At 35.2% G+C, this 26257-nt stretch overlaps 3 protein-coding genes across 8 annotated transcripts in view; 1 reads left to right on the forward strand and 2 right to left on the reverse strand.

Moving 5' to 3' along the window:
• ATXN3 (ataxin 3) overlaps positions 1-9929 on the reverse strand; it is a 31621-nt gene extending 21692 nt beyond the window's left edge. For 3 of the 4 annotated variants that reach the window (XR_007950566.1, XM_051977342.1, XM_051977343.1), the window contains exons 1-5: positions 9879-9929; positions 3800-3964; positions 3492-3536; positions 1935-2020; positions 1374-1440 (exon numbers count right to left, since the gene is read on the reverse strand). Coding sequence is in view for 3 of the 4 variants with exons in the window: in XM_051977342.1 (XP_051833302.1) it covers positions 1374-1440; positions 1935-2020; positions 3492-3536; positions 3800-3964; positions 9879-9902 (387 nt within the window). In the remaining variant the exon portion in view is untranslated. Of the gene's footprint in view, positions 1-1373; positions 1441-1934; positions 2021-3491; positions 3537-3799; positions 3965-9878 lie in introns of those variants that run through there. The other variant, XM_051977344.1, reaches the window with a different exon arrangement.
• A 3393-nt stretch (positions 9930-13322) lies between these two features.
• Positions 13323-20219, reverse strand: NDUFB1 (NADH:ubiquinone oxidoreductase subunit B1). 2 transcript variants are annotated; one of them, XM_051977348.1, is made up of 3 exons: positions 20114-20219; positions 14829-14970; positions 13323-13421 (listed from the first exon to the last, which is right to left on the reverse strand). In XM_051977348.1, the coding sequence occupies exons 2-3, from the start codon at positions 14963-14965 to the stop codon at positions 13385-13387; spliced, it is 174 nt and encodes a 57-aa protein (XP_051833308.1). In that variant the 5' UTR covers positions 14966-14970; positions 20114-20219; the 3' UTR covers positions 13323-13384. The 2 variants fall into 2 exon arrangements, with proteins under 2 accessions (XP_051833308.1, XP_051833309.1); XM_051977349.1 differs by having other exon boundaries at positions 14829-14973; positions 20114-20194.
• A 310-nt stretch (positions 20220-20529) lies between these two features.
• The window catches only part of CPSF2 (cleavage and polyadenylation specific factor 2), a 28982-nt gene continuing 23254 nt past the window's right edge, over positions 20530-26257 (forward strand). For both annotated transcript variants that reach the window (XM_051977345.1, XM_051977346.1), the window contains exon 1: positions 20530-20624. The gene's annotated coding sequence lies outside the window, so the exon portion shown is untranslated. The remainder of the gene's footprint in view (positions 20625-26257) is intronic.

Here is a 26257-nt window from a genome sequence, read left to right on the forward strand (position 1 = left end):
CACATAGCCTCTGGCTGAAACATTACATGAAAGAATAAAGTGAAGTCATGTAAAGAATAATAAAATAAATATAATAAATAAAATAAAACGAAAGACTTCTAAATTGACTACCAAGAGATCACATTTCTAGAATTAAATCAAAAGGTCTCTGTTAGGAGTAATTCAATTACTTAATTGGTGTTATAAATATATTAACTTCTATTTAGTGACAAAATAAGTTATATTGTTATCAACCATTGTTATTCATTATATGATATTAACAATACCATTATATTATCAAGTAAAACACTATTTCTAAGGAGAGTCCCAACAGCAGAATAAGCAGGGACTAAATAGTCTCTTAAAAAGTTCCTTCAGCTCTAAATTAATAATTCTATGACTAGATGGCCTCTAAAATCTCTTTCAGCTTTAAATCTATAATCCTATACATCAATGAAATGAGAAGCAGCTGACTCTCCAAAATGGTTGTTGACTTTCTTGCTCCTTACACTATGACTAGGCAAACCAGGCTTATCTGAATAGATTAAGAAAAATAATCAAAAGAACAAAGAGAAGTGATATACCTAGTTTAGTGACTACCTTGTCTTTGGGCTTCATAAATGCTTTCCATTCCTAATAAAGAAAAGAAGCAATTCTCTAGCATGGTTGCTAGAAGCAGGCACTAATGGACATAACTTGGTTCTGGCTTCAATCCTGCTGCTCTGTAGATCCTTTAGAACCAAGTCTTATTCTATTAGTCCAATAGAGCTCCTATATCAGCTCCCTACTTGTTTCTTCCTTTTACTTTCATCAGCCAGAAAGTTACTAAGAAGCTAAAAATTATCTATGAAATCTAAAACTACTGATAAATGGACTTTCCAAGAAAAAGTAGCAAGTTTTCAATGAACTTCTTTCACAGATATTCCTAATAAAGGAACCTTAAAATAATTTTGCTCCCAAGAATGTATATAGATAGAGCAATGATAAATCTTGTGCTTTTATTTTCAATTATTTTATAAAAAATACTTGAACATTTTAAAAATGTTCGCTTATCCAAAAAGGCTTAGATATTTTAGGAACAAGACTGAAATCTCAAGAAGTTAAATCAAAAATTAATTTGAAAGGTCGATTATGTATGTGTTTGTCTAATATTAATTTCTCTTATGCAAGTCTACTCTACTGATTCGACCAAGATTTCATTAACCAAGTATCTAATAAAATAACTGATCACAAAATAACTGCATTCTTGATGCAACCACGTCTATATCTATTTCAAACTGATATCATGGAATACAAAAATAAACGCAGTCACTAATGGGACGATTCTTTTAAATTCTAAATGGGAAGCTAAAATAAGGAAATGGGTATGGGTCAAGAGAAACAAAAAAAATCACCTGTTTTCCTAATTTTCGAACCGTAAACCAATGTTCCTTATAGTTGCATATAAATGATCTTTCATTTCTAGAAAAATAAAATACAATATATAAGTTCAAGTGACTGAGTTTATATTAATTTTAGCTTGTATACTGTGACAATTTCAAAATTACCATATTTTTTTACAACTGTGGCAATCTATTACACTGTCCAGGTTTTTGTGGTTAATAATAACTTTAAAATTTTTTACAGGTTTTAGTGGTATATATGCAGACAAGTGAGTGATGTCATGCTAATGTATGGCATCACATACCATTCAAGAATAAGCACTGTGCTGCCACAGATACTGAGATGTCATGAAGGCTCAGAGGACATATGTTCACATAAATCCCAAAAAGATGAAAAAGGAAAGGCTGAGGGAACAAAACAAGGTAACATCATAATAAAAGAGTTTAACGCATTTTTCTCTTAAAAATTAAAACACACTTTGAGAAGTTATTATTATTATTGTTTTGGGTTTTTTTTTTTGCATCTTTTGTGTGTGTAAAAATGAAAGCAGGGTGCTAAAAAGAAAGTCTTACATAGGATCGATCCCGAGCCTCTGATACTCTGGGCTGTTGAAGAGGATTAGCTCTAAACCCCAAACTTTCAAGGCATTGCTTATAACCTGTTAAAAAATAGCAACTTTTCATGAGATAAGCCATTCAACTCCAAATTTAAGCAATGCTGCCACTTTAGCCTCTATGAACAATTACACAGATTTTTCCCACAAAGCTATCATTTTTGTTTAAACTGCTATTAACTGGAAAGCTTAGAATGGTAACAGTCAAAACCCAACCTTCACAAATCTACATACAACACACAACAAACAGAGCACTGAAAAAAGAATTGGAATATCAAAACTAGCTTTCTTGCTGAAAAATTCCCATAGTACCACACAACCCCTAGATAAAACACAGCCTCAAATATTCAGATGCATATGCTATCACAGTCTTACTCTATTCTTAGAACTAGTCTACAACATAAATCTAAATTTACAAGTTTGGAATATGGCTGCTGTTGGGGCTACTTTAGAAAATTAATATGAAGTTCACTATCAGAGTTAGTGAGAATATAATTAAATGTCTCTCAAAGAAGGTTCTACTCTAGAGATATAAAAATGCAGGTCTTATGCATTTCAAACTTATGTGATCATGGGTTTATAGAAACAATCAAACCTCTTGACGCTGATTATTTAAAGCTGTTTGGAAGAAGAGGGAGTTAAATCTGAATATTCACCCTCCACCCCACCAAGCTAGTTAACAAAGTAGAAAGTGAGCCAAGCAGTGGCATAGAAAAAAAAAGGGGGGGGAGGGAGGGACACAATGTAGCAGGCAAACTTGAATTAGCATCAAGAGCAGTGCAGCACAATTAGGAACATAGGAATTGCCATACCGGATCAGACCATTGATCCATCTAGTCCCGTATCCTGCCTCCAGCAGTAGCCATTACCTACAACAGTAGCACAATTAAGCAGTGGTAGGAAATGCAATTGAATGATGAGGCCAGGAAGGTGCACAAAGAGAGAATATGAAGAAAGATAAGAGGCAGATATTGGCCCCTCAGAGGAACTGAGGGATATCTTTGTACGCACCACATAAAGGACCCTGTGAGAAACAAAAGAAAAAACTCATACAAAATAGACAGCATCCCACAAACACATGTACACACACCCACACACCCATACACACCTACCCATCCCAAGGACCCTGGAGAGAGCCATAAGTAAAGAAAAGCAAAAGCCACAGAGCATCACCAAGGGATCCAATTTTTACAGATTTAAAGACAAATAGTAATTATAATGCTGATTTTTGCAGTAACTGGCAAAAATTAACCCAAGAGGTAATAAGTTTGAAACATTTTGGCTTGTTAGTAGAACCGTTATTAAAAGTTAGCTGAAAATAAAATAACTACTTTTTAAAAGCATTTAAATGTGCTCAAATTCTGAGAAATGATGTGAGAATTGTGTAGTTTCCTTTAAGTAATGCTGACTAATGCTAAGGTCAACCTGATGGAAGAACTTTAGGAATATTGATATAATTATAATGATTTTAAAAGGAATGTCTTGAAAAGCAATGTACAATACTAATCATACTTACTTGAATAGAGAAGAAACCACTATCATCCATATTTCCTGAAGGTTGCTGTTTGATTTTGATAGGTGGGAGGAAAAGAAGAGAAAGTATCATTAGGATTCTTAAAAATCATCAGTTTACAAGTTCAGCTAATGGTTATAATTAACACATCAAATTGCTGAAATAATTAGTTCATCTTTTTAAAACATTATTCAACAAATCAATCATTAAATGTAATATTCCTTAGAAAGTGGTTAGTTTTTTAAAAATATATTCAAACTATACCTCATGGATAAAGGGCACAAAGAGTCTAGAGACCTAAACATTATTACCTGTAAAAATGTTCGATAGTCTTCACTAGTGACTCCTCCCTCTGCCATTCTCATCCTCTCTTCTTCATCTAGCTGATGAGCAATAGAGGATAATTCCACAGGGCTAAAATATTCGCCTTGCAATAGATTATTCAGGCAATGTTGAGCACAGAGTGAGCCTTCTTGCTAATAATTCAAGAGAAAAGATTTAGTTATCATTTGCTACACTTTTTGAATAGCAGTATTCTTTAAAGAGAAATCTAGGAGTTTTGTCTTTGATACATTGAACCACAACCTCTTTAGCTTTGAAACAAAATAGAACAAAAATGGTTCAGATGCTACACTTAAACTCACTTGGTTATATTTAGGATACAATTTAGCAGTTAACAAAGTACTGTCTGATCAACCATTCAGCTACAAACTAAAAATAAATTTAATGAGATAAACATTATGTACAGCACAAATAATATAGAACATCTTATATTTTTCTATGAGTATTCCATTACTGACTTTACAACTATTCTATGATTATAATAGCATTTGGTTTCTCTTACTTTCAGGGCCCAGAAAAATTAATAAACAAGCAGTAATCTTATTTGAGAGATACCACACCATTAACATGGAGGTAAATTTCAGGCATCCTTATTTATAATTATTTTGTTTTGTCAAGTACAATGTCCTTTCTTGCATCTATCTCCCAAAATGCTACTTTATACATCTATTGTTAACTGTCAAAGAACTAATGAAGCAGAGAAAAATGTGGTATGTTAAGTAAAGTCTTTTAACTATGTACCTTCAAAATTCCTTTAAGAGGAGTCTCTCAATTAATTTATAAGGAGTTAGTAAGATTTGAATTTGAAGAAAAGAAGAACACTTATAGATATCAAGAACTGATGATCAACAATGTCAAAAGTTGTAGAGGGGATGAAAGATGAGGACTGAGAAAAGGTCATTAGCTGTGATAGTTAAGAGATTATTGCCTACTTGAGAACATAATTTCAGTTGAATAATGAACAGAAGCTAGGCTGTGGAGGATTTAGAAGACAGTGAAAGTAGATGAAGTGGAGGTACCTAGTGTAGATGACTTTCTCAAGAAGCTTAGCCAAGAAGGGTAAAAAAATACAGGATGATACATGGCAAGTAGGATCAAATAAAGAATTTTTTTAAGGATAGGAGAAATAAGAGTGTGTTTATAGATTGCAGGGAAAGAATCAAGAAAAAGAGATTAAAAATTACAAAGTAGAGATGATGGAGGGGATGATCTGTTATTTAGAATCAAGAATGGAGAGAGAGGTTTTTCTTGGCAAGAAGAAAGGTCAACTTATATCAAATGGTGAAGTGAAGATAGTGGAAAAAATTTCAAGATGAAGAGGAAAGAAGGAAGGATCTTTTTTCTAATGTTCTTATGTTGGGGGAGGGGGGAAAGGGCTGCTATCAGGCAAGTTTCTTATCAGAGAGGGTGAGAAGAATCAAATAAGTTTCAAATAGCCATTTTGGTGAGAAAGAAGAAATTGAAGGCACAAAAGAGTTGTCTTCTTGGAGTTAAGATCCTTTGGAGTCTTCATACATTTGAGGTGACTCAATCAACACTGGTTTCTTAATTTTTCTCTTGTCCCATTCAGCAGCATATGCAAGGACACAGAGACATCAAGTGGTGACAGTAATTCTGGGCAGGAGTTCTGGTACAGTTTAATGACTGTAAGTCAAGGAAGCAATAGATTTGAGAGTAGAAGAGAGTACAGATTTCAACTGATTAACTAAAGGAGAGAGATAGAGAAGCGAGGAGAATGTAGTCAGTGATGACAGGGGAAAGTACTGATGGATAAAAGAATGAGAAATCATAGCAAGGACTAATAATTGGATTTAAGTGTCATAAGGATTAGGAAAGATAACATGGCCCTTACCTCTTAACCATCCTCCCCCCCCCCCTTCCCCAAATCATGAAGCTAGCCACTGAGAAATGGATCCAGGCAGAGTATTTATAGTGATTATAAGAAGGCTCTTTAGAGAAGGCAGGCTCAACTTTGTAGCAAGAGCTGCTACTCAAAGGCATGCTGACACTACTAAGAAACTGCTTATGAAGAAGGTGTATTAAAAAAAAAATAGGAAAAAAACAGGTAAGAATTCCAAAAAAATAGTTTAATGTAACGGAGCACAAAACTACAAATCTCAATTCCCCTCCAATTATTCCCCCAGTTATGTTTTATTAGGGCTAAAATGCACAACTCCATGCTTTTCTCTTTATTTACCCAAAACTCCTTTGTGCCTCTGAACAAAAAGTACCAAGAACCAAATAATATAAGGAGTTAAAAGGAATCTTAGAAAACACTTAATTTAATCCTTACATTACAGATGAAGAAACTGAGGCACAGAGAGGCAAAATGGCTTAAACCTAATTCAAACTCAAGGATTATTTTTTGTGAGGAGATAGTGATTAGTAGGGCTGAGGAACTAAAGGGCTTTGAGTCTGGGTTTAAAAGTCAGCTTTGGTTATCAGGAGAACACATTCACATTTACTATTTAGTTGACGTTAATGCTAAAAACAATAAGTTCAAACATCAATGAAGACAAAGAAAAGGAAAAAAATGAAGGACAAAACACATAGATACTTACATACTTCTAAAATATTCCTTATGGAGTTTTTATTTCCCAAACATATATTAGTTTGTGATAGGTAAAAGGATGCTGGGTCACAAGGACAAGATAATCTGAGATTAAGCATTTTTCTGAGATCATTTACACAAGCATAATTTTTAATGACATTTTATAAAGGCATTATTAGTCCCAGTTTCTCACATCTTCAATCTCTCTGTCTTCCCCATCTTCAAAATATTTTTATTTGATTACTCTATCCCTATTAGATATCCCCTTTGATACTAAACTCCTTGAGAAGGCCTTCTACAATGGACACATTAACTTCCTTTATTCTTATTCTCTTAACACTCTATAATTTGGCTTCCAATGTCATCATTCAATCAAAACTTCTCTGAATGATTCCTAAACAATCAAATTTAATGACCTTTTCTTATTCCTCATGCTTCCTGACTTCTCTATAGCCTCTGATACCACTGATCATTCTCTTCTTGATGCTCTCTTCTCTCTCAAATCTACCTTTCTCCTGACTTTGAATCTTACATCTTTTATTGAATAGTCTCAAAGTGGAAGTCCTTTAGACAGTTAGTCTCAAAATCTAAGTGTCTTCTTCAAATCTTCCCATTACTCTTCATATCCAATCTGTTATCATTCATGTCAATTTTCTTTCATGTCTCTCACAAATGTTCCCTTTTTTCTTCTGACAAAGCCAACATACTGGTACAGGCCCTTGTCACCTGATATCTGAACTCAGCTTCTGATTCTGACAATACTAGTGACTCTGCAGAAGGTCCTTAATATCTCAGTGCCCCACCAATGTTCTAAGACCAAAAATTGCACGCTAGGTGACCATATTCATTGGTAGAAGTTTTCTACACTAATGCAATTAAAAGTTTCAACCTCTCAAAATATAATTAGGTAAATTCATGAAGTAGCATGTAAAAGATTATTTAAAGGATTCTAAAATAAAATACCCAGAAACACATAGGACTTTAAAGACATGTATTACAGTTGTGTTTGAAACAATCCCTGGGAGCTACATAATAACAAATTAGCATTATCTATATTTATGTATATTATCTATTATTTATCCATATGTATATAGTCTTTTTATTTATTGTTAAAATTTCTCAGATTTAATCTGATTCTACTACATTCCAGTTGAATTTGAGGCATCTGATGTATTGTATAGAAGCAACTGCCACTGAAATCCTATTACCAATGAATGTCTCATAATGTGGAGGTGACCTTATATTCACGAAGGCTATACCAGTGAAATGGAAGCTCTGGCTAGGAAGAATCTTTGATGGTAAATTTGTCTAACCTCTTAATTTACAAATAAGGAAACTGAGGCCCAAAGAGGTTATATGGCTTTTTCAAGGTCATAACAGTAGTTTAGTGGCAGAAGCAAGATTCAAATGCTGATCCTCTGGCACCAAATTCAGTTCTTTTTATTGTGCTAACAAAATGACAGAGATTTTGAATAGAAGAAAATGTGTACTGAACATGGAAATAAATGCTTAGTTGGGGAATCTCATCTGAGATTCCTGAATTTTGGTGAACTTTGGGCAAATAGGCTCCCAATGTGTAAAACAGTCACAAACTGCATCATGGAAGGAGAATAAACAATTATAGAATATTTTTAAAATTTTGAAATATATATAAGTAAAGCCTCACTATATGTCTGTCTGCCAGACAACTACATTTCCTTCTCAAGTAAAATAATCAATAATCCCAATCAAGGAATATCTATACCACTAACATCACCATCAAACAACAACAACAAAACCTATTATCTTCTTAAAATTTTTCTGAAAATTCTTCCAGCAATTAAAATTTTCTATTTTTAAAAAAGAGGTACTTATGATTTATTATAACAAATCCACTACAATACTGCTATGGTGGATTTTTATTTGGGTGCTGTGAGATGAAGTACTAACCTTCATCTTAAAAGTACCAAAAAAAAAAAAAAAAAAACCTTCATTTAAGCAATCAAAATAAAGTTAATGATATTTAATGGACAACATGAAAGACTCCATTCTTCCAAAACAATCTTGACAGTTTTCCTTTTTATACATGATGACATTTACTATAAAACAAGAAAACAAAACTTGCCAAAGCTGTTCATGGAAGGTTTCACCCACACCCAATGGGCCTGATAATTACAAAGAGAGAAGACAAGTTTCTCCACATACCACAACCATTTAATTGCCCTTATTTTCAAGTGGCCACTTAAGAATCAAAGGAAGAAACAATCAGAAACAAACACATGTACAAAGGTCCTGTGCAACTAATTAAGGATTTGAGATGTCCCAGTCCAATCCCATATCACTTAACGAGTGGCATTTATCTAATGAGAATTGAAATTGAACATAACTTCTAAAAAGATGAGTCCATGTGTGGTCCACCCCCACACCAAAATCTAATGTGGGTTGATCATTTTAATGGAGAGAAAAGAGTTCCAGTTTGGAGGCTTTTAATGACATACAATAATACAAACATTGTATTATTTTTTCTCTTAAAAGGTTTACAATACAAACTAGGAAGATAGACGACACCAATGTAAAAAAAGGATAACAGGATATTTCACAATAAATAACTCAAATAAGTAAAATATAAAGTACTATGTGAGGTCTGAGAGGAAGGTCAGGGGAAGGAGAGGAACCAGAGAAGGTGGCATTTGAATTGAGTCTTATGGCGCCAATTAGGTTTTCAAAAACGCTTTCCTCAAAAACAAGGCTTCAAGGTAGGGAGGGCAAGTCCCCAAAGAAACTACAGTTGGAGTGGGGCGTGACTAGCTTGGGAAGGACCACACAGCTACAGCCTTCCAGATCCTGTACTTAATCAAAAAGTCCTGACTCGATGTCCAGTAGACATCACTCTGCCAGTTCAAAGATGGGTAGGTGTTGAACTAATTAAAGTCAATTCAGTGCAGAAAGGAAGAGCTTTCTGGACTAGGCTTCTTCACCTATCGATCCATCTTACAAGGTGTGTATGTATGGGGCGGAGGGAGGGAGGTAAGAAAAGAGAGGTTGGGGTCTCCTATCCTGACAGCAACAGACTCCGGAGCTTGGGGCGGGGAGGAAAAGTGGAATTGTAATAAAGATTACAATAACAATAAATAACAGCTAGCAAGGGAACGGCAGACCCAATGCACCCTCTCAGGTTCAGGGCCCAAGGCAAGCACGACCACGATCCCATCCATCCCTTTCTCTCCTCTCCCTGGGGCTTCCGACCCCCGCCCCACTGGTCCCTCCTGGACTCCTCGGAGGCCTGCAGCCGGCGGCCAGTGAGGAGGATCCTGGGGCTGGGAAATGGATGGGTGCCCTAGGAAGGAAGCAGCTGCCTAAGCTGGGTGGGTGTCCCTTCCCCAGGCTAGGTAGGCCCTGGCGGAAGGGTGGAGTTGGCAAGAGAAGCCGCCTCGGCTTCCTTGGAGAACCCTGGACACCCTTCTCATCCCGCACCACCCAGAGGACTAAGAGCGCCCCACCGATCCTCGGACACTTACTTTCTCGTGGAAGATGGACTCCATGTTTATTTGTCTGGAGCCAACCGCCCCGCGTCGAACCACCCCCCTCCAGCCCCTCCCCCCGCCCCCCGCCCCAGCTCTGTCCCCATCCCCACCCCCACGCTCAAGTCCAACCCACTCCGCCAAACCCCGCCCACACGAGCTCGCTGATGACCAATCAAATTCAGGGGAAAGGAGTCATGTGAGAAGCAGGCGGGGGTAGGCGGGGGGAGGGTGGGAAGGAGAGAGCGGGTCTACTGAGAGCCCTTCCTGAAGCGTAACTTCCACGTGACTGTCACGGAGCTGCTCGTCTCCGCCCTCACGGCGCTTCCGGTCCCCAGCAAATCAATTTCCTGCAGCTTGTGGCATCTTCGCGCTGACTATTGGACCTTTTGGGTCAGATTTGGCTGTGGGCTCCCCTCTATTGTTTGACTGAACTAGGTCCAGGTGGGTCCTTCACCTTTCAGGATCTTAGGGTTAGTGCCTACAGGGAAGGGGCCGTAGAAATCCTTTGGTCCTCATTTTTCAGAAGAGGAGCCCGAGGCTCGAATCGTGGGGTTCCGAAGACTTCCTTTCCTGCCACCTTCATAGTGGGAGTCTGTGAAAGATGAGGCTCTTTTGCTAGAGGTAGAAAGTGTGGCATAGGGAAAAGATCTGAATTTGGGGGTCAGAGGACTAAAGCTTGAGCTCAGAGCTCAGAACTCAGACGACGTGATGATAAATTCATGCTTTTGTTGGTTAGTTCCTTACCAGTAGTAAGTAGATGATACATTGATTCATGTATGTATATATGCACTTATTACACATACATACATATATATATATATATATATGTGCACATTTCACGCATATATACTACTTCCTGTAAATTTTAAGATTACTCAGTTTCAGTGGCCTCACACAACCTAAATTAGAAGAAATACAGAAGCAGTTTAGCATAGGCTAAAATAGAAACAAGCAGTTTCATTGTTTTGACCCAGATAAATGCAATGTATATGTATTTTAAACTAATTAGTCCTCCAAAGCCATTGCAGTAAACATTTATAAGCAGTTACTTTATTCCTGTTTTAGAGGAATTTGCATTCTACTACAAATATAGAAGAAAAGAGGGTAAACATTTAATAGTATATACTGAGTCAGGCCCTGTGCTTGGGGTTTTCCAAATAGTAGCTCATTTGATCCCCACAACAACTCTAGGAGATAGATGCTGTTATCTTCTTTTCACAGTTGCAGTAACTATTTGTCCAGGATCACACAACTAACTACTAGATGTATTAGGCTAAATTTGAACTCAGCTTTTCCAGATTTCAACTCTATCCATTAAGCCACCTATTTTAAGGTTTGTAAAATAATTTGTATTATGTCATATCGTTTGATCATTACTACAATTGTAGTTGTGGTAGGCATTATAATTTGCCTCCTAGCTTTTGCAGTGGGGAAACAGACTTAGAAAAGCACTTGCCTATATTCACCCAGCTGGTATAGGTTTGAGGCAGAATTTGAAATCAGGTCTTTCTGATTCCAAATCCAGTACTCCATTCGTTTCATTACCTATCTGCCACTGTAGATACATATTCTTTATGTAGAATATGTAAGCAGGTGGCAAATTAAGAGAACATTCACTACAGAAAAATTTAGATTAGTCTTCCAAAAAAAAAAAAAAAAAGACACCTTGAAAGAAGATTAAGGATTTGAAGAAATGTCAGCAGGAAGTTCTGTTTGAATGCTTGTGATATTAAGTGGAATGTTTAGTTAGGGAACATCAAGTAGTCTACTTGGGCTAGAGTGAAGAAGTAATATAAAACAAGGTTGGAAAGTTACCAAATCTTATTTCTGTTGCAATACCTCTTTTATATGTCTTTTCATCCACATAGCAACTATCCTGTTAGACTTGTAGCTTGGATGGATCAAGTCCCAGATTTCTCCTCATTTCAACCACTTTCCACAAAGCACAGATCTGACCATGTCTCTACATGATAAAAACTAAATTACTTTTATGATTAAATAGAAACCCCTGTTGAATATTTAAATATCACTAGAACCTGACCTTTTCCTACCTTTTCCCCATGACTGTTTCCATGTTTTTGTATGAAATGTTCTCCCTCTTCAAATATTCTTTTATTTTATTATTATATATTATAGTATTATCCTTTAGGAGTCTCTGGTTTCTTTCAAGGCCTTTCCTGGTCCCCCTTCATCCAGGGTTACTTTGTATCTGGTATTTACTAGTATGTTCTGCTTATTTTCTCTTACAATCTAAACTCCTTGGGGGCAGTGACTTATTTTGTCTTTGGTATCCCTAGTTCATTAGTATAGTGCCTAGTTCATAGGAGACAATATGTTTGTTGATTGAAGTTGGAATTAGATTGTGGAATGCGCTAAATGCCAGGCTGAGAAGTATGTTTTTCACTGGACAATGTGCTGCTGGAAGTTTAAGAGTAGCAAATGGTTAGACTTGGGCAGCAAGTTTTTTTACTGAGTTCAGAAATGAGAAATCTAACTTTTCAGCTAATCAGCAAGGCATCCTAGGGGTCTGAGTTCAAATCCAGACTGTCACTATCCCTTGTAACCTTGGACAAATAATTTACTTCTCTGCCCCATAATTTCCTGAAGGGATTGCATCAAATAATGAAGTTCAGTTCCAGCTCTAGGTCTGTGATCGTATGAACTAACTCACTTTTAGAGATGTTAATGAGTAACAAAATATCCCTAAATGAAGCCAGATAGGCATTTACTGAAATGTGCCTGTTCTGTGCTTCTGTATTCATCCAATTCATTCAAAAATGTTTATTCAATTGAAAACTTTGGTAATTTAGAGGGGGAGGCAAAAGAGATACATTAAAAGTTATAGACCTAACTTCTTCCATGAAACTCTTCTATTACTATTAATAACTAGTATTTCTGCAGTGTTTTATATCCCATCTTCTTAAATTATGGTTTATAACCCCACTTGGAGTCTCATAAAAGACTGGGAGTCATTAAATAATGATTTAGGCAAATAATGATTATTGGCAAATGTTTGATTTATGTATCTAATTTTATATACCTATAAATTCTGGGTCATTTAAAATTTTTCAGGTAAAAAGAAACTGCAAGTGGAAAAAGTTTAGTAACCCTTGCTTTATATATTTGAAATGGCTTTACAAACATATTTGATATTTATGACCACCTTAATAAGTGCTATTATGCTATTAATATCAGGTGGAAGAGCCTTATTAGATGTCTGGGACATGATATGTTTGGAGTGTTTCATAGGAATTTGTGAACAGCATTTAATTGTTTTCAAAACATAAAAATAATAAACATCAAGTGCAAGTCAAGACCTGTGTCCTTTGGAGATATTTCACAAAAATAATCAATCTGAACAAATTTTTCAGGGGCTTGTTATTTTTTTAATTCATCATAATTGGGGCAAACACAATTTCCTAAGTAAAAACAAAGCAATTTTCATTGTTTTCATAAAATATTTTATTCAACACGAACATTTCTCAATTCAGCCAAAACTTTTATTTCCAGGTAGCATCTTCATCAGGTTTCAGTTCCCTGTGTAGAAGGAAAAAGAGATAAAGGACAAACATTTAAGAAACAATTTTTGTGGGCAAGAAAAAGGAGAAAAGGCTAACTTACTATTTTATTTTGTTAATATGACACTTTTATGAGGCACTAGTGTAATAGAGAAATTGATTTATAGTTAGAAGACCTGGTTCAATTCCTGACTCTCCAGTTTCCTTGACTTTATGTGAGTCTTGGCAAGTCCCTTAACTTCTGTGGAACTCAAATTCTTGTGTAAAATGAGAAGACTGAATCAGATGATCTCTAAGGCTCCTTTAGCTCCACACTGTGACATTATAACTTTATAACATATTCAAAATGTGGTAATCCTTGCTTTTATGATACAAAACTAATATACTAGTGAACATAAATGATGTACAATCTACCTGAAAGTATCAGGGAAAAGGGGGAAAACCTAGTTAAATTAGACTTTTGTCTTTATTTTCTTGTACCTCAGTCCTGTACCAAGGAAGCCCACTTCTTGGGGATTAATCCTATCAAGCTTACTACTTACAATGCCAGATCATACTATTTCTTTTATCCTACAGAGACTTAAGTAAAATACTATATACATATTCATATATATATTTATGTGTTCTCATTTAAGATGTTTTGTTTGTCCAGTATATTCAAATGTATGCATTTCCTCATCTTTCATGATTTTATTCATTTATCTCAAATTCTCAGCCTTTTTCTTAGACTAAAATGTCTCATTTCCTTTTTAATCTAACTTCATATGGAACATCACCTTGATCTTTTTGGATATGCTTCTCTGGAACTTTTCTACACATAAAATAGACAATCTTTGACTTAAGAATATTTAACTTGTAAAACAGCTGTAAAATGTTTAATCATATGCAGGTTGCTGGAACCTTCTCCTGATAATAGCTTACCAAAGGAACTCTCCTATTCGAACTGCAATTATCTATCAGTCTATACTTCTTCCTGAGTTATCCATTTCCCCGTTCCCAAATTTTGCACCTGATGTGCCTTCTTCCAATTTTTTTCCAGCCACAGCAGCTTACATTGTCTCCTAATTTATTTGGGGTTGTGAGATGTATTACTGGAAGAAGTACCCACATTGGTAAAGTCTTAGCCTCTGAAATATGGACAAAATCAATTTTTCTAAGATGGTTTAAAAAAAAAAATCCAAACAGGTGTTCCCAGTTCCAAGTAACATAATGATAAATGATCTTGTGACACACAAGAAATATTGTCTTTATCCAATTGATATACCTTATGAAGTTTATTATGAGAGCATTTTTCTTTTGATGGTAGCATTTTAATGAGATTCCAAAGTGAATGTAATAACTTTTATTTTAAGCTCACTGTGGAAAATTGCTGGCTGAGTACTATAGTTAGTTAATAGAAGGTCTAGAAAATAAATTGTAAACACACCTTTTAAATAACAAGCTCTTATTCCGGAAAGTAGTTAATTTTTCATCACTCCACTTCTCTAGGTAATAACCAAAGACAAATCCCATTGGTACCAGGATATGAACCCAGTGTTCACGAACAGTCTGAATCAAATTCATAATGACTGCTTAAAAAAAAGAAAAGAAAAAAGAAAGGAAAAAGGCATCACGAGATAAGACTTTTGCTTTTGAGAAATCTTTAAAAACCTCATCTAAAATAGGAAGAAAGTACTTAGTGGAAAAGACGGGATTAATATGAATATTGAAGTTCCCTTCAAACTACTAATTTGCTTAAATTCTTTGGGCCTCATTAATTGATTCATTCAACATTTAATGATGACTATATTTATGGTATAATAATTGCATTAGGGACTGAGGGGAATTGTAAATCCCTCCACAACAGTATCTAAAATTCATATGATGAAGATAAAAGATAGTAGTAGTAGTATGGATTAGTGTGCACATTGATTTCCATTTTATTAAATGCATATTATGTTCCAGGCAATGTCCTAGACAATGCTGATAAGAATATAACACATGAAAAGTTCCTAATCACAAGGATTTTAGTTTGTTTTTTGTTTTTTGCAGCAGTCTGTTTTAATTATTTTGTGACAGATGTTTTCCTTATAGTTATTATATATATTATCATATATAGTTACATAATAGTCATTGTGTATATTGTTCTCCTGGCTCTGCTTAATTGATTGTTCATGCCAGTCTTATATGCTTCTTTGTATTAAAAATACTTTTCCTTTTTTAGGCACAGTAGTATTCCCTGATATTCATAAAACACAGTTTGTTTAGCTGCCCAATCAATGAATATCCACTCTGTTACTTATATTTTGGTATATAAGAAACCTTTTTTTTTTTTTTTTTAATCTGCTGTGTCTTTAATGGTTTATGTCTAGAGTAAAATCTCTGAATCAAAGAAAAAAGACATATGTATATTTTATTTGCATAACTCTACATTGTTTTCCAGAATGATTATACCCATTTTCAGTTTGTTCCACCAACAAAGCAATCGCCAACCTCTCTGGGAATGGGTTTCTTGAGTTTTGCTTACAGTCTCTTCATTCAGGAGTTAAAATAAAAGAGCTTTATGATATTGTTTCTCTCTTTATGTTCAAAATGGAAGCCATTGCTGACAAATTAATCCACCTTATAAAAATCATTTAGAATTATTTATTTTAGGTTTTATAAGTTTTTTTTTTTTTTTTTTTTTTTTTTTTTTGCACCAAGGTCAAAAGCTCTACTCATATTTCTACTGAAACAAACACTTCTTGGCAAATCTATCAAATATTATTAACTGACTACTAAAAAAAAAAAGTAACCAAAAAAACTTGTTAGCAGAAAGATCACAATAGTTGAACTTAAGCATCTTAGAAAAAGTGTTAATGGCAGTAAAGACAAGAAGATGGAGAAATACCAATTTCCAATATATGATGCTAAAAAATTGAAATCTGCAAAATAGTGTTTTTCAGTAATTACAAGTTAATACAAAAATCTCTTCACCAAATTAGATCCTAAATTTAGATTTCATTGTAAAGAACTTAGGAAGAGCAGAGTCCCTCTTTTGCAGCTCTCTCATTTTACATGGGAGAAAATTAAGATTCAGAAATATTCAAGTGACCTGCTCAAGGTGACACATATGTTGACAGAGATAGGATATTCAGATCCCAGAATCTTCCCATTCTACCTTGATTAGCAGAACTATTAGAAAACATCAATTTCCCCTAAATGAACAAATAGTTAAAAAACTAATTTTTTTTTAAGGAAGAAACTAAATTATGCCTAATTATATACAGTGACTAAGAAGGAATATACAGAAGGTGAAGTGTAATAATGAAAAAAGTAATGGATTTGAAGTCAGAAAACCAGAGTGGGAATCCTAATTGCTGCATACATCCATCTGGGTCTCAATTTCTACTTCTATAAAATGGAGGGGGTTAGTCAGACCAAGGGATTTCTGAGGTTCTTTACAATTCTAAACTCTTATAATTCAATAAACTAATTATATGACCTGAGTAAGTGACTTAAACTATGAAGCCATTTTCCACTACTGTAAAATGAGGCTGCTGGGCAAAGATCATCTATAATAGGTGAGAAAATTTTCTGCAAAAGGCCATTTGGATATTTATTATTGCAAGCTACACACAATTATCAACTTAAAAGAATTCAAAAATCAGTAGGAAGTTGTCATATCTAGGTTTCAGCTCATCATAGCCTGCTGTTGCCTAGCAAATTATTTCAAAAGCTTTATACAGCTTATGGGCCTGATATTCCCCATCCCTGATCTATAAGGAAGGGCATTTCTATATCTAAATCTTATAATATTTTGGATAATTCACTTTAAAAGAGTCTAAGATGAATGAATAACACAATTACAGAGTAACTGCTATGTGAAGAATACCCGGCATGTTCTGAGTGGAATACAAAGGATTAAGAGCATAGTCCTTGCCTTCAGGAAGCTTGAGATCCATTTGGGGATAGAAACATGCACAAATTAACACAATTTAGAGAGACTATCAAAGAGAAGAGAGTGACTCATTAGTTTCAACCCATTTGGAAGGATAATCTTTTTCACTGTCCACTGTTTTAATGAGAATGCCTATGATTTGTTCCAAACAATTGGCTGTATTTTTCTTTTTAAATTTCGAGTTAATTTCCACCCTTAATTCTTCCTTTACTTCTTTTTATTGAGCTTTTATATCATTTGGGAGTCTGAAAGACACAGGTTCAAGTCCTGACTTTTAACACACTAGTGTGATCCTAGGCAAGTCATTTAACTTCACAGTGACCTAAGAAACATTTTAAGAGAATTTTTTATTAGTAATTCTATTAAAAAAAGAAGGAAAATACCCAAAATCCATCATGCATGCAGGAAGCTTTTTGACTGAGTGTGAGCCAGACATATAAAAACAGACAAGTAAATTTAATCCATGGTGTGATATGGTGGCTCAAATTCTTTTGATGCTTTCTGGATTTCCTCAAATATAAAATGAGGATAAAAATATTTTTTTTTAATTTTTTTTGGCAAGGCTCAAATGAGATAATGCATGCAAAGCGCTTTATAAACACTCAATGGATGAATCCCAAAAATCATCTCTGAAAGTTTGTAGTACAGAAGATATGATCATCTTCAGGTTAAGAGGGGGAATAAATGGTTCAATTTGAAGTTCCAAGCTAGAGTCAAGGAACTATGACTACACAGAATAGCTTAGGAAATTTAAGTACCAATTATTTCAATTACAATCAAAAGTAGTTTTCTTTTGTTTATAGTTTTAATTATCTTTGGTATAGTTTTTCTGCATCTGTATCTTTTTTCCTTCATAAACAACCTCAGAAATTTACTTTTAGTGTCTGGAGCAGTTTGACAAAAGATAAAAGGGAGAAAGGGATTTCACAGGAAAAATTTAGCAAAATTTAGCATCAGTAACAATGATAAAGGTAAGAAAGAAAGGTGATCCTCCAACTATGATAATATGTAAAAAAAAAAAAAAAAAAATTGGCTGCAAGGAAGAATTCATTTACAAGGAAGCCTTAAATCCAGTTCAGTTCATTATTTATTAAACACTTACTACATGCAAAGGCACTTGTGTTATGTGTTGAGCTATAGATAGTTAATTAGGAAGCTAGCACTAATTAATATGAAAAAATGAAGTCACAGCACTGGCCTTGAAGTCAGGAGTACTTGAATTCAAATTTTACCTCAGGCCTTGACACTTACTAGCTGTCAATAGGGCAAGTCACTGTAGTTTTTATTTTGCTCATGCTGACACTAATTCACATGAACATATATAAGACTAGGACTTTATAGAAAGACTGGGAGTGAAGATCGAAATTTGGTATTCATTTTAATAATTAATAAAATATGGGAGTTCATGAGATCATTAAGAGAGAAAAGTTAAGGGCCAAGGGAAAATTTTTGAGGGAAATATACACTTACGGAAAAAGAAAAGGAACCAATGGCCAAATGATAACTTTCAGAATGTAAAGAAGAGGCATTTTAAATGTCAACAAGGTTATCAAGGACTGCTTCATACTTCCATATGCTATGGAGAAGTTAAGAAAGATGAAGACGGGGAAAAGTCATTATATTTAACAATAAAATCATTAGTATTTTTAAGAGAGTGGTACTTCAGTATAGCAACAGGGTAAGGTTTTAAACTAATGTGTGGTGAAGCAATAAAATTCTGATTATTCTTTTTACAGATTTGGCAGAAAGGGAAAAGGAAGATGATAGTTTAAAAGGGTCAAGGGGAAGAATACAGAATAAGTACTACTTCAGACACTGTTCTAAATGCTTAAAAATATCTCATTTGATCCTCACAATAAGCCTGCTATATATATATACTGTTTTTATCTCCATTTTACAGTTAAGGGGACAGGAAAACAGATTGTTTTGAGGAAACAATCAGATAATTATGTGAAGTTTAGAGTCAATACGGGCATAGTAAATCTAGAGCCAGATTGGAAGTCAGGAAGACTTGGATTCAAATCTGTCAACACAGGCAAATCATTTCACTTCAAACTGACCCAAGGAACTTTTCAACACTTTAAAATGCTGAAAATTTACTAAGCTGCACTGCTGGGAATTTAATCATTTTGAAAGTTGTCTGTACTAAGAACATCAAAAGCCCAATCTCCATTCTAAGTGCTATATTAATGTTAGCTATTAATTAAAACACATTGGTTAAAATACCAATCAATATCTTTTACTTAGCAAATGATCAATATAATTAATTAAACTGAATTCAGTTTTGTGGCTGCACCAAAATCTAGGATTTTGAGAATTTAAAGAGAAAGTATTACCCATTCTAAATACTATAGCACAGAAACTTTTACTCCCAATATACCATTTTTTTTAAGAACTTAGCACAGTGCATAGCATGTAGTAAGCACTAATACATTTTTACTAGTAAGATTTAAAGTCTCTCTGCTATCATTTTACAAAGCAACAAAAGCACGTCACTAATCACAGGCTGGAAGACAGCTTTGAAAGAAGACGGCTTCGGTCCACAAGGAGGTCACAGTAGTTTCTAAATGCCACTAGATTTCTCGTCCGACAAGAAACTTCCGTCTCTACTCCCCAGGGATGTTGGAAGCAGTCCCGCGGGCCGGGACACGAACGTCCTCTGCCCTCCTGAAGACCCTACGCCCAACCCCTCACTCGTTCTCTGGTGGCGGAGTGTGAGCCTGCAGGAAAGAAACTGGAGCCAGTTTCCCCGAGTCTCCCCGACTTCAGTTCCCCTTGAATCAACAACTCACCCGCAGGCCGAGATGCCGAGGGTTGAGAGACGAGCCAAGGGCAGAGAAGCACCCTCTGAGGACTCAGGCTGAGGTCTCCGACGCCGTCACATCCTGCAGGACGCCACCATTCCGTAGGCTGGGAGAAGGGCTAGGGATGTTGCAAAGTCACCCCTTCACTTTTCTTGTTTGTCCTTGACCTTCTGATATAGTTTAAATTCTGAAACTCTGTCACCAGCGTAGCTTATGCGGAATTTCCCCAGACTGGGTCGATTCACTCTTCCTGCACCGCACTGTGCCTCTTTACCCCCCTTGGAAAAAGTGGTAGCTCCCAGTTCTCTCCGCCCCTCTTTCGCCCCGCCCCCCAACATGGCGGCTGCCAGTCAGCGCTTGCTGTTGGCGGGCAGTGGTAGCTGCTCGGGTTGCTGAAGGAGTTGCTGCTTTTATCATACGGGCCCGGACCTAACGAGGACTTGGAAAGGGAGAGAGGCAGGAAGGAAAAGCTAAGAAGTGCTGAGAGAGGGCCAAAGAGGTAAGTGGTGATGCAAAGAGGAGAGAAGAGAAATTGACCGGGAGAGTTGAGCTCCTGGGCCTCTGGGAGGACAGGCTCGCTTCGGCGCTCGCAGGCAGGCGCTCCAGGCGTTTTCTTCTTCCTGATGCCCCCGCGGCGACCGCCCTCGTGGTTCCTGGCTCGGAGGTTACTGAGCTCATCCCTACCCCAGCGGTCCTGAACTGCCTCCTCGCATCCTCCCTCCGGCATCCTTGGGAGAGACTGCCTAGACACATCTTTTATCACTACCCACCCCTCCCCCCGGAAAGAGGAAAGCCTCTTTGGGACCAAATTTGGCTCGTGTTTCTGCTTGGCCTCCACTTCTCGCTTGTAGGAACTGTCCGTGCCGCTTTCCTCTTTAGGCTGTCCAGGCTGACTCCCTCCCTCCGGCGTCCGGCGCCCGCTAGGTGGTGTTTGCTTGCTTCGCTGCATCTGTCCATTGTCATATTATCGACAGCCTTTTATTAGCATGTTGACTGCCTCGGTTGGCGCTACGTTGTTGCCGTCGTTTTGATTTTAGGAGCGCATTTTTGAGGCTCCGCACCCCTCGCCGTAATGTAGATTGTAGCAAATTAATCCAGGAGCTAGAAAAAGTTGACTCTCCCGCGTCCCGTGGACGTGCTCTCCCGCGCGTTTGGTTAATTTGGCGGCTCTCTGGCCTGGCTACGAGCCTAACTTACAATAGGCTTTTAATAAATGCATATTTTAGATGGATGATTTTCCTGTTTTTGTTATCCTTCTTGCATATGACTAACTCCCTGACAGAACATTATACTACTGTTGCCTGTAATGTTTTCCTCCTAGTCCCCTCAGATTTTGCACTAATCAGCGGTTTTTAATCCGGGGGTCCACAGAGCAGTCAGGGGATAGATTTTGGGAAGTCTCTGAACTCAAATGGGGAAGAAGTGGGAAAAAATGACATCCTTATTTCACTGACCTTGAAATTTAGCATTTTCTCTACTTTATTAAAAGATATTTATAGGCTTATACCAAAGGGTCTATCGTACAAATTAGATTAAAAATCCCTGTCATAAATAAACATAGATAACCACCTCCTTTTTTTACCTGTTAGATCTTAGAATTTATTATTTCTGCTCCCTCCCTCTTAATTCTCCCCTTGTTATTGTCTCCAGCAACAGACATTTATTGAGTTACACAAATGGTCAAAATACTGGTTTGGAGGGTGAAATAAAAATAGCATTCATCCTTAAGGTTCTTTCAAGAATACATGATCTTAACACACAATAAGGGTGTACAAGTGTTGTTCCCATTTTATAGATAAGGAAACGCGCTCAGAGAGGGTAAGTGACTTTTCAATGGCTGCACAGCTAGTAACAGCTGAAACTTTCTGTAATCCAATTCTTCTGACTTCATGTGTATTTTTGGTGGTTTATTTTTCCTGTTACATCACAGTGATTTTCATGAACCTGAATCTTGTTCAGCTGAGGTTTAAGTGCTTAGTAATTCAAAGCAGGATAGACACTCATTAGCTGTGTGACCCTGGGTAAGTCACATAACACTGCCTCAGTTCCTCATCTATAAAACGAGCTGAAGAAGGAAATGGCAAACCACTTCAGGATTTTTGCCAAGAAAACCCCAAATGGGGTAATAAAGATTCAGTCATCAAGACTGAACAACAAAAAAAAATTTAAGATACTAGAACTCCAAAAATAGACTGAATAGTCTGTTCCCCAAAGAACTTACCTTCTGCCAAGGGGACATAATGTGGAATCAGATAAGCAAATTTAAAGTAAATTGAAGGAGAGAACATTAATACCTGTAGAGAAACTTTTCATAAGAGATGGCCCATGAACTAATAGTTAAATGAAGAAGGAAGATTATGAGAAGATAGAGTAGGTGGTACAGATAACTTGTGAGATATCTGATGAATGTGCTGATGAGATGAAAATTTGAGAAACAGCTAGTAGTTGATCTTAGGTGGAATGTAGCCTTGTGTCTAGGGCAGTGATAGGAATTGATTCTGGAGTCAGAAGGTGGATTGATAATTTAAAAAAAAAATAAATTTGTATCGATATCTTTTGTTTTTTACACAGTCAAAATTTCTCCCTGTATTGCCCCTCTCATTTTCTATTAGCTATCTCCTGTAACAAATAATTTTTTAAGGAAAAAGAGGAAGAGGAACAAAATAGCAAAAGCAATCAAGACATCAAAAAAGGCTAAAAATATATGGAGTGTTTCACATCTGTTAATCTTCCTTTTCTGCTATAGAGTTGGCGGGGAAAGGGAGATAATTTCTCATATCTCCTTTTTAGGAAATATGTTCTTTATAGTTTTATAATGCTCAGTTGCAGTTATTTTGTGGAGGGAGTTCTTTCTGTTTACACTCTTGTAACCATTATGTATATTGTTATTTTGACTTGGCTTACTTTAGTGTGCCTCAGTTAATGTATTTCCATGCTTCTCTGCATATTTGTCAGTTTTTTTAGCACAGTAATATTCCATTATATTCACATACTATAATTTATTTAACCATTTCTCAAATAATGGGCATCTCTTGTGTTTCTAGTTCTATTCTACCACAAAAATATTGTTATAAATTTTGGTATGTATAGGATCTTGCTTTTTATTATTGGTTTCAGTGGTGGAATCTCTGGCTCAGATATCATGGACATTTTAATCTCTTCATTTGTATAATTCCAAATTGCTTTCCAGAATAGTTATACTGATTCACAGTTCTGTGAAACTGTGTGAAACTGTGTACTAGTATACCTATTTTCCAATGTCATCCAATATAAACCATTCTTATTTCTTATTATCTTTTCAAGGTGAAACAGAACATTGTTTTGAATTGCATTTCTTTTATTAGTGATCTGGCTCATTCTTTTTTGTGTTTGTTATTAGTGTGTAATTTTTTGGGGAATTATTCTTATTCTTTTGGGAACTATTCTTATCCTTTGATCACATATATTTGAAAATGGCATTTAGCACATGGGAATAGTTTTATCTCTTTACTTTTCTTTTTGATTTTAATTTCTCTCTTTTCTTATTGTTATTTCTAGCTTAGAAGTAGAATTTACGTACTCATAGCATCATATCAAATAATAGTAGGGAGTGTAGGCATCTTACCTGTAACAAATTTATGAGTTTATATAATATGTTTTGCATGATTTGCAATTAATTGATATCATTTTACTTGCCTTCTAAGTGGGAGGGAGAGAATTTGGAATGACATTTAAAAAAAAAAAAAGAATGCTAAAAATAAAGAACACTTAATAGAAAAAATTAAATATGTAAACTAAAAATGAATTTAGATACTAAAGCATTTGGAGCAGAGTTTAATATTGATAATAATTTGTGATTTAGCATAACATTATTTCCTTATTTATCTCTTTATTTTGTGAATTTTTGTTTTTCCTTGTCCTAAGGCGAAGTAAATTTTGTCCCAGTCCTTCATCTTTATTATGTATATGACTTTGCTTTTCAGGTGTGTTTGTTTTAAACAACTGTGGGGGTTTGTTTCTTATCCAATATGTTAACTCTTTCATTTTACTAGATTGGTTTTTAATGCCTTTAGTTTTAAAGTTATGAGAGGTTTATATTTTTCTCCTTTAATTTCTAATATTGTTTTTCTTAATGAAAATTTTACAATAACCTCTTTCTCTTTAAGTACTTAAAAGTACTTTTTCTTTCTCTTCAGTTATTTTTTCTTAATTTTTTTTTTCTGTTTATTAAAAAAAGAAAGCAGAAGAGAAAGAAAACAAAACAAAGCAGAACATTGCCTAGCAGATCATCAGGGAGGATTCAAAATTTTATAACAATAAATTACATGTATGAGAAAGAATATCTATAATAGTAGAAGAAATTATATTCATGAGTATCCATCTTTTCTTTGCTTCCTTGTAGATTGTTCTTTTGTTTTCTGTTTACACACTTTTTTTTTACTTTTTTCTTCCCCCCCTTGCATCCCTCTCCCATCTGCCTTAAAGCAAGTTAAAGTACAGATATATTTATATATAGATATAAACACACACACATATATATATACATATACATTCAAACCCACCCACATACATATATCTATATGCACGCAAATATGGAGCAGTATGCATACGTATCCTCAAGACTTAACCATATGTAAACATGCATCTAAAACTATTAGTATGGCTGATGTATGATGTAGATTTCTATCCTGATTGAATCTTTAAGTTTGACTTTGTCTAAGATCAATGATTACTAACCATACTTTTATTTTTCCTAATAAATTCTATTCCTGATTCTTGTAATGTTTGTGTATTTCTCTTCTTTCCAATCCCTAATTTTTCTGCTTTAATTCTGTTCCTTAACTTGTCATGCTATTATTTAACCTCTCCTAATCTGTGGTTCCCTCCCTCTCTACTACCCATCCCCGCCTTATTTCTTTATAGATTTTAGAAAGTTGTATACCTTCATGGTTTATATGTGCTTAATCTTCTTTAAAGTAGTTCCCACAAGTTTCTTCCTCTTACCCTCATTTAGCGTTCCATTAGTATCACCCCACCTTGTTACCATTTTAACTTTAGTTTAAGGTTTATCTTAATTCCTTTTTCTTCATTTTTAAAAAAAATCTGGTGTTTCAGTTCTTTCCCTCTTTTTCCCCTCTCAAGGAAAATTTTCCTTCTTCCTTTCTTCAATTTTTGATTTGTTTACTTTTTTCCAAAAAGGATTTTTTCCCTCAAATTCTCTTTATTCTCTTCCTTTTCCTTCTCTTTAAGACCTTGATTCATGGTCCTTATAAGTCTTTATTTTGTCTTCTTTGTAGGCTTAAAGCTTCAAAATTAACTTTTGAGTTCTTTATCTTAACAATTTCTATGCTGTAGCGTTGTGAAAATTGTAAACCTCTTCCCTTCCTTTTTTCTAATATGCCTGGTTTTTAGAAGTATCACTTTCTGCAGGAGTTGGAAGAAATTGAAGTTCTTTATTCATTTTTGTGTCTACTTAGTGTGTCTGTTTTATTTCTCCCCTCCAAAAAATTGTAAACGTTTTCTAATTTTAATTTTGTACATGTCTGGTATTATTTAACCCAAAAGTAGTAGGCATTTGGTGGTAGTTGAATTTAATCATTTGCAATATACTGTTAGGAACCATTTTATGACTCTTTTTGTTGATGACTTGCTGATTACAAAACATTGAAAAAGCTCTTATGTAAAATTTCTCAATTATTCAATAGGGTTTGGGCTGACTATTAGTAGGAAAAACTAAAAAAATAAAGAATTCTAATTTCCAAAATATGATATGCAGGTGTATTGACATTAATACTCATCTATCAAAATGTTTGCATCTATATCCTAGAAAGTATCTGTATACATAAGTTCTAATATACTACAAGTTTCTTGAGGGCAGGAACTAGTTTGGTTTTCTTTGTAAACCAGAACCTAATACAACTTGATAGTTTATAAATGCAACTGGTTAAATAATTTAAGTATATGTAACAAATTGTTAGAATGATTTTATCCTTTAATGTAGTCACTTTGGAAGTTATCCACTCATTATAGAAACTGCTCAGCAACTTCCGGAATTATTTGAGCCAGATTATAAGCAAATCAGCCCTACTACTTAACCACTTATTTTTCAGGAATAAGTGTTTAAAAATAGTATTTTCCAGCTTAAACTTATTT

Source organism: Antechinus flavipes, chromosome 2 (assembly GCF_016432865.1).
Source record: "Antechinus flavipes isolate AdamAnt ecotype Samford, QLD, Australia chromosome 2, AdamAnt_v2, whole genome shotgun sequence".
Classification (NCBI taxonomy): Eukaryota; Metazoa; Chordata; class Mammalia; order Dasyuromorphia; family Dasyuridae; genus Antechinus; species Antechinus flavipes.

Coding starts and splice junctions, on each gene's coding strand:
- NDUFB1 (XM_051977348.1), bottom strand. CDS start 14,965: ATGAATTTGATTCAGACTGTTCGTGAACACTGGGTTCATATCCTGGTA. Junction 13,422..14,828: donor AAGAGCTTGTTATTTAAAAG/GTGTGTTTACAA, acceptor CCTTCTACACAG/GGAACTGAAACCTGATGAAG.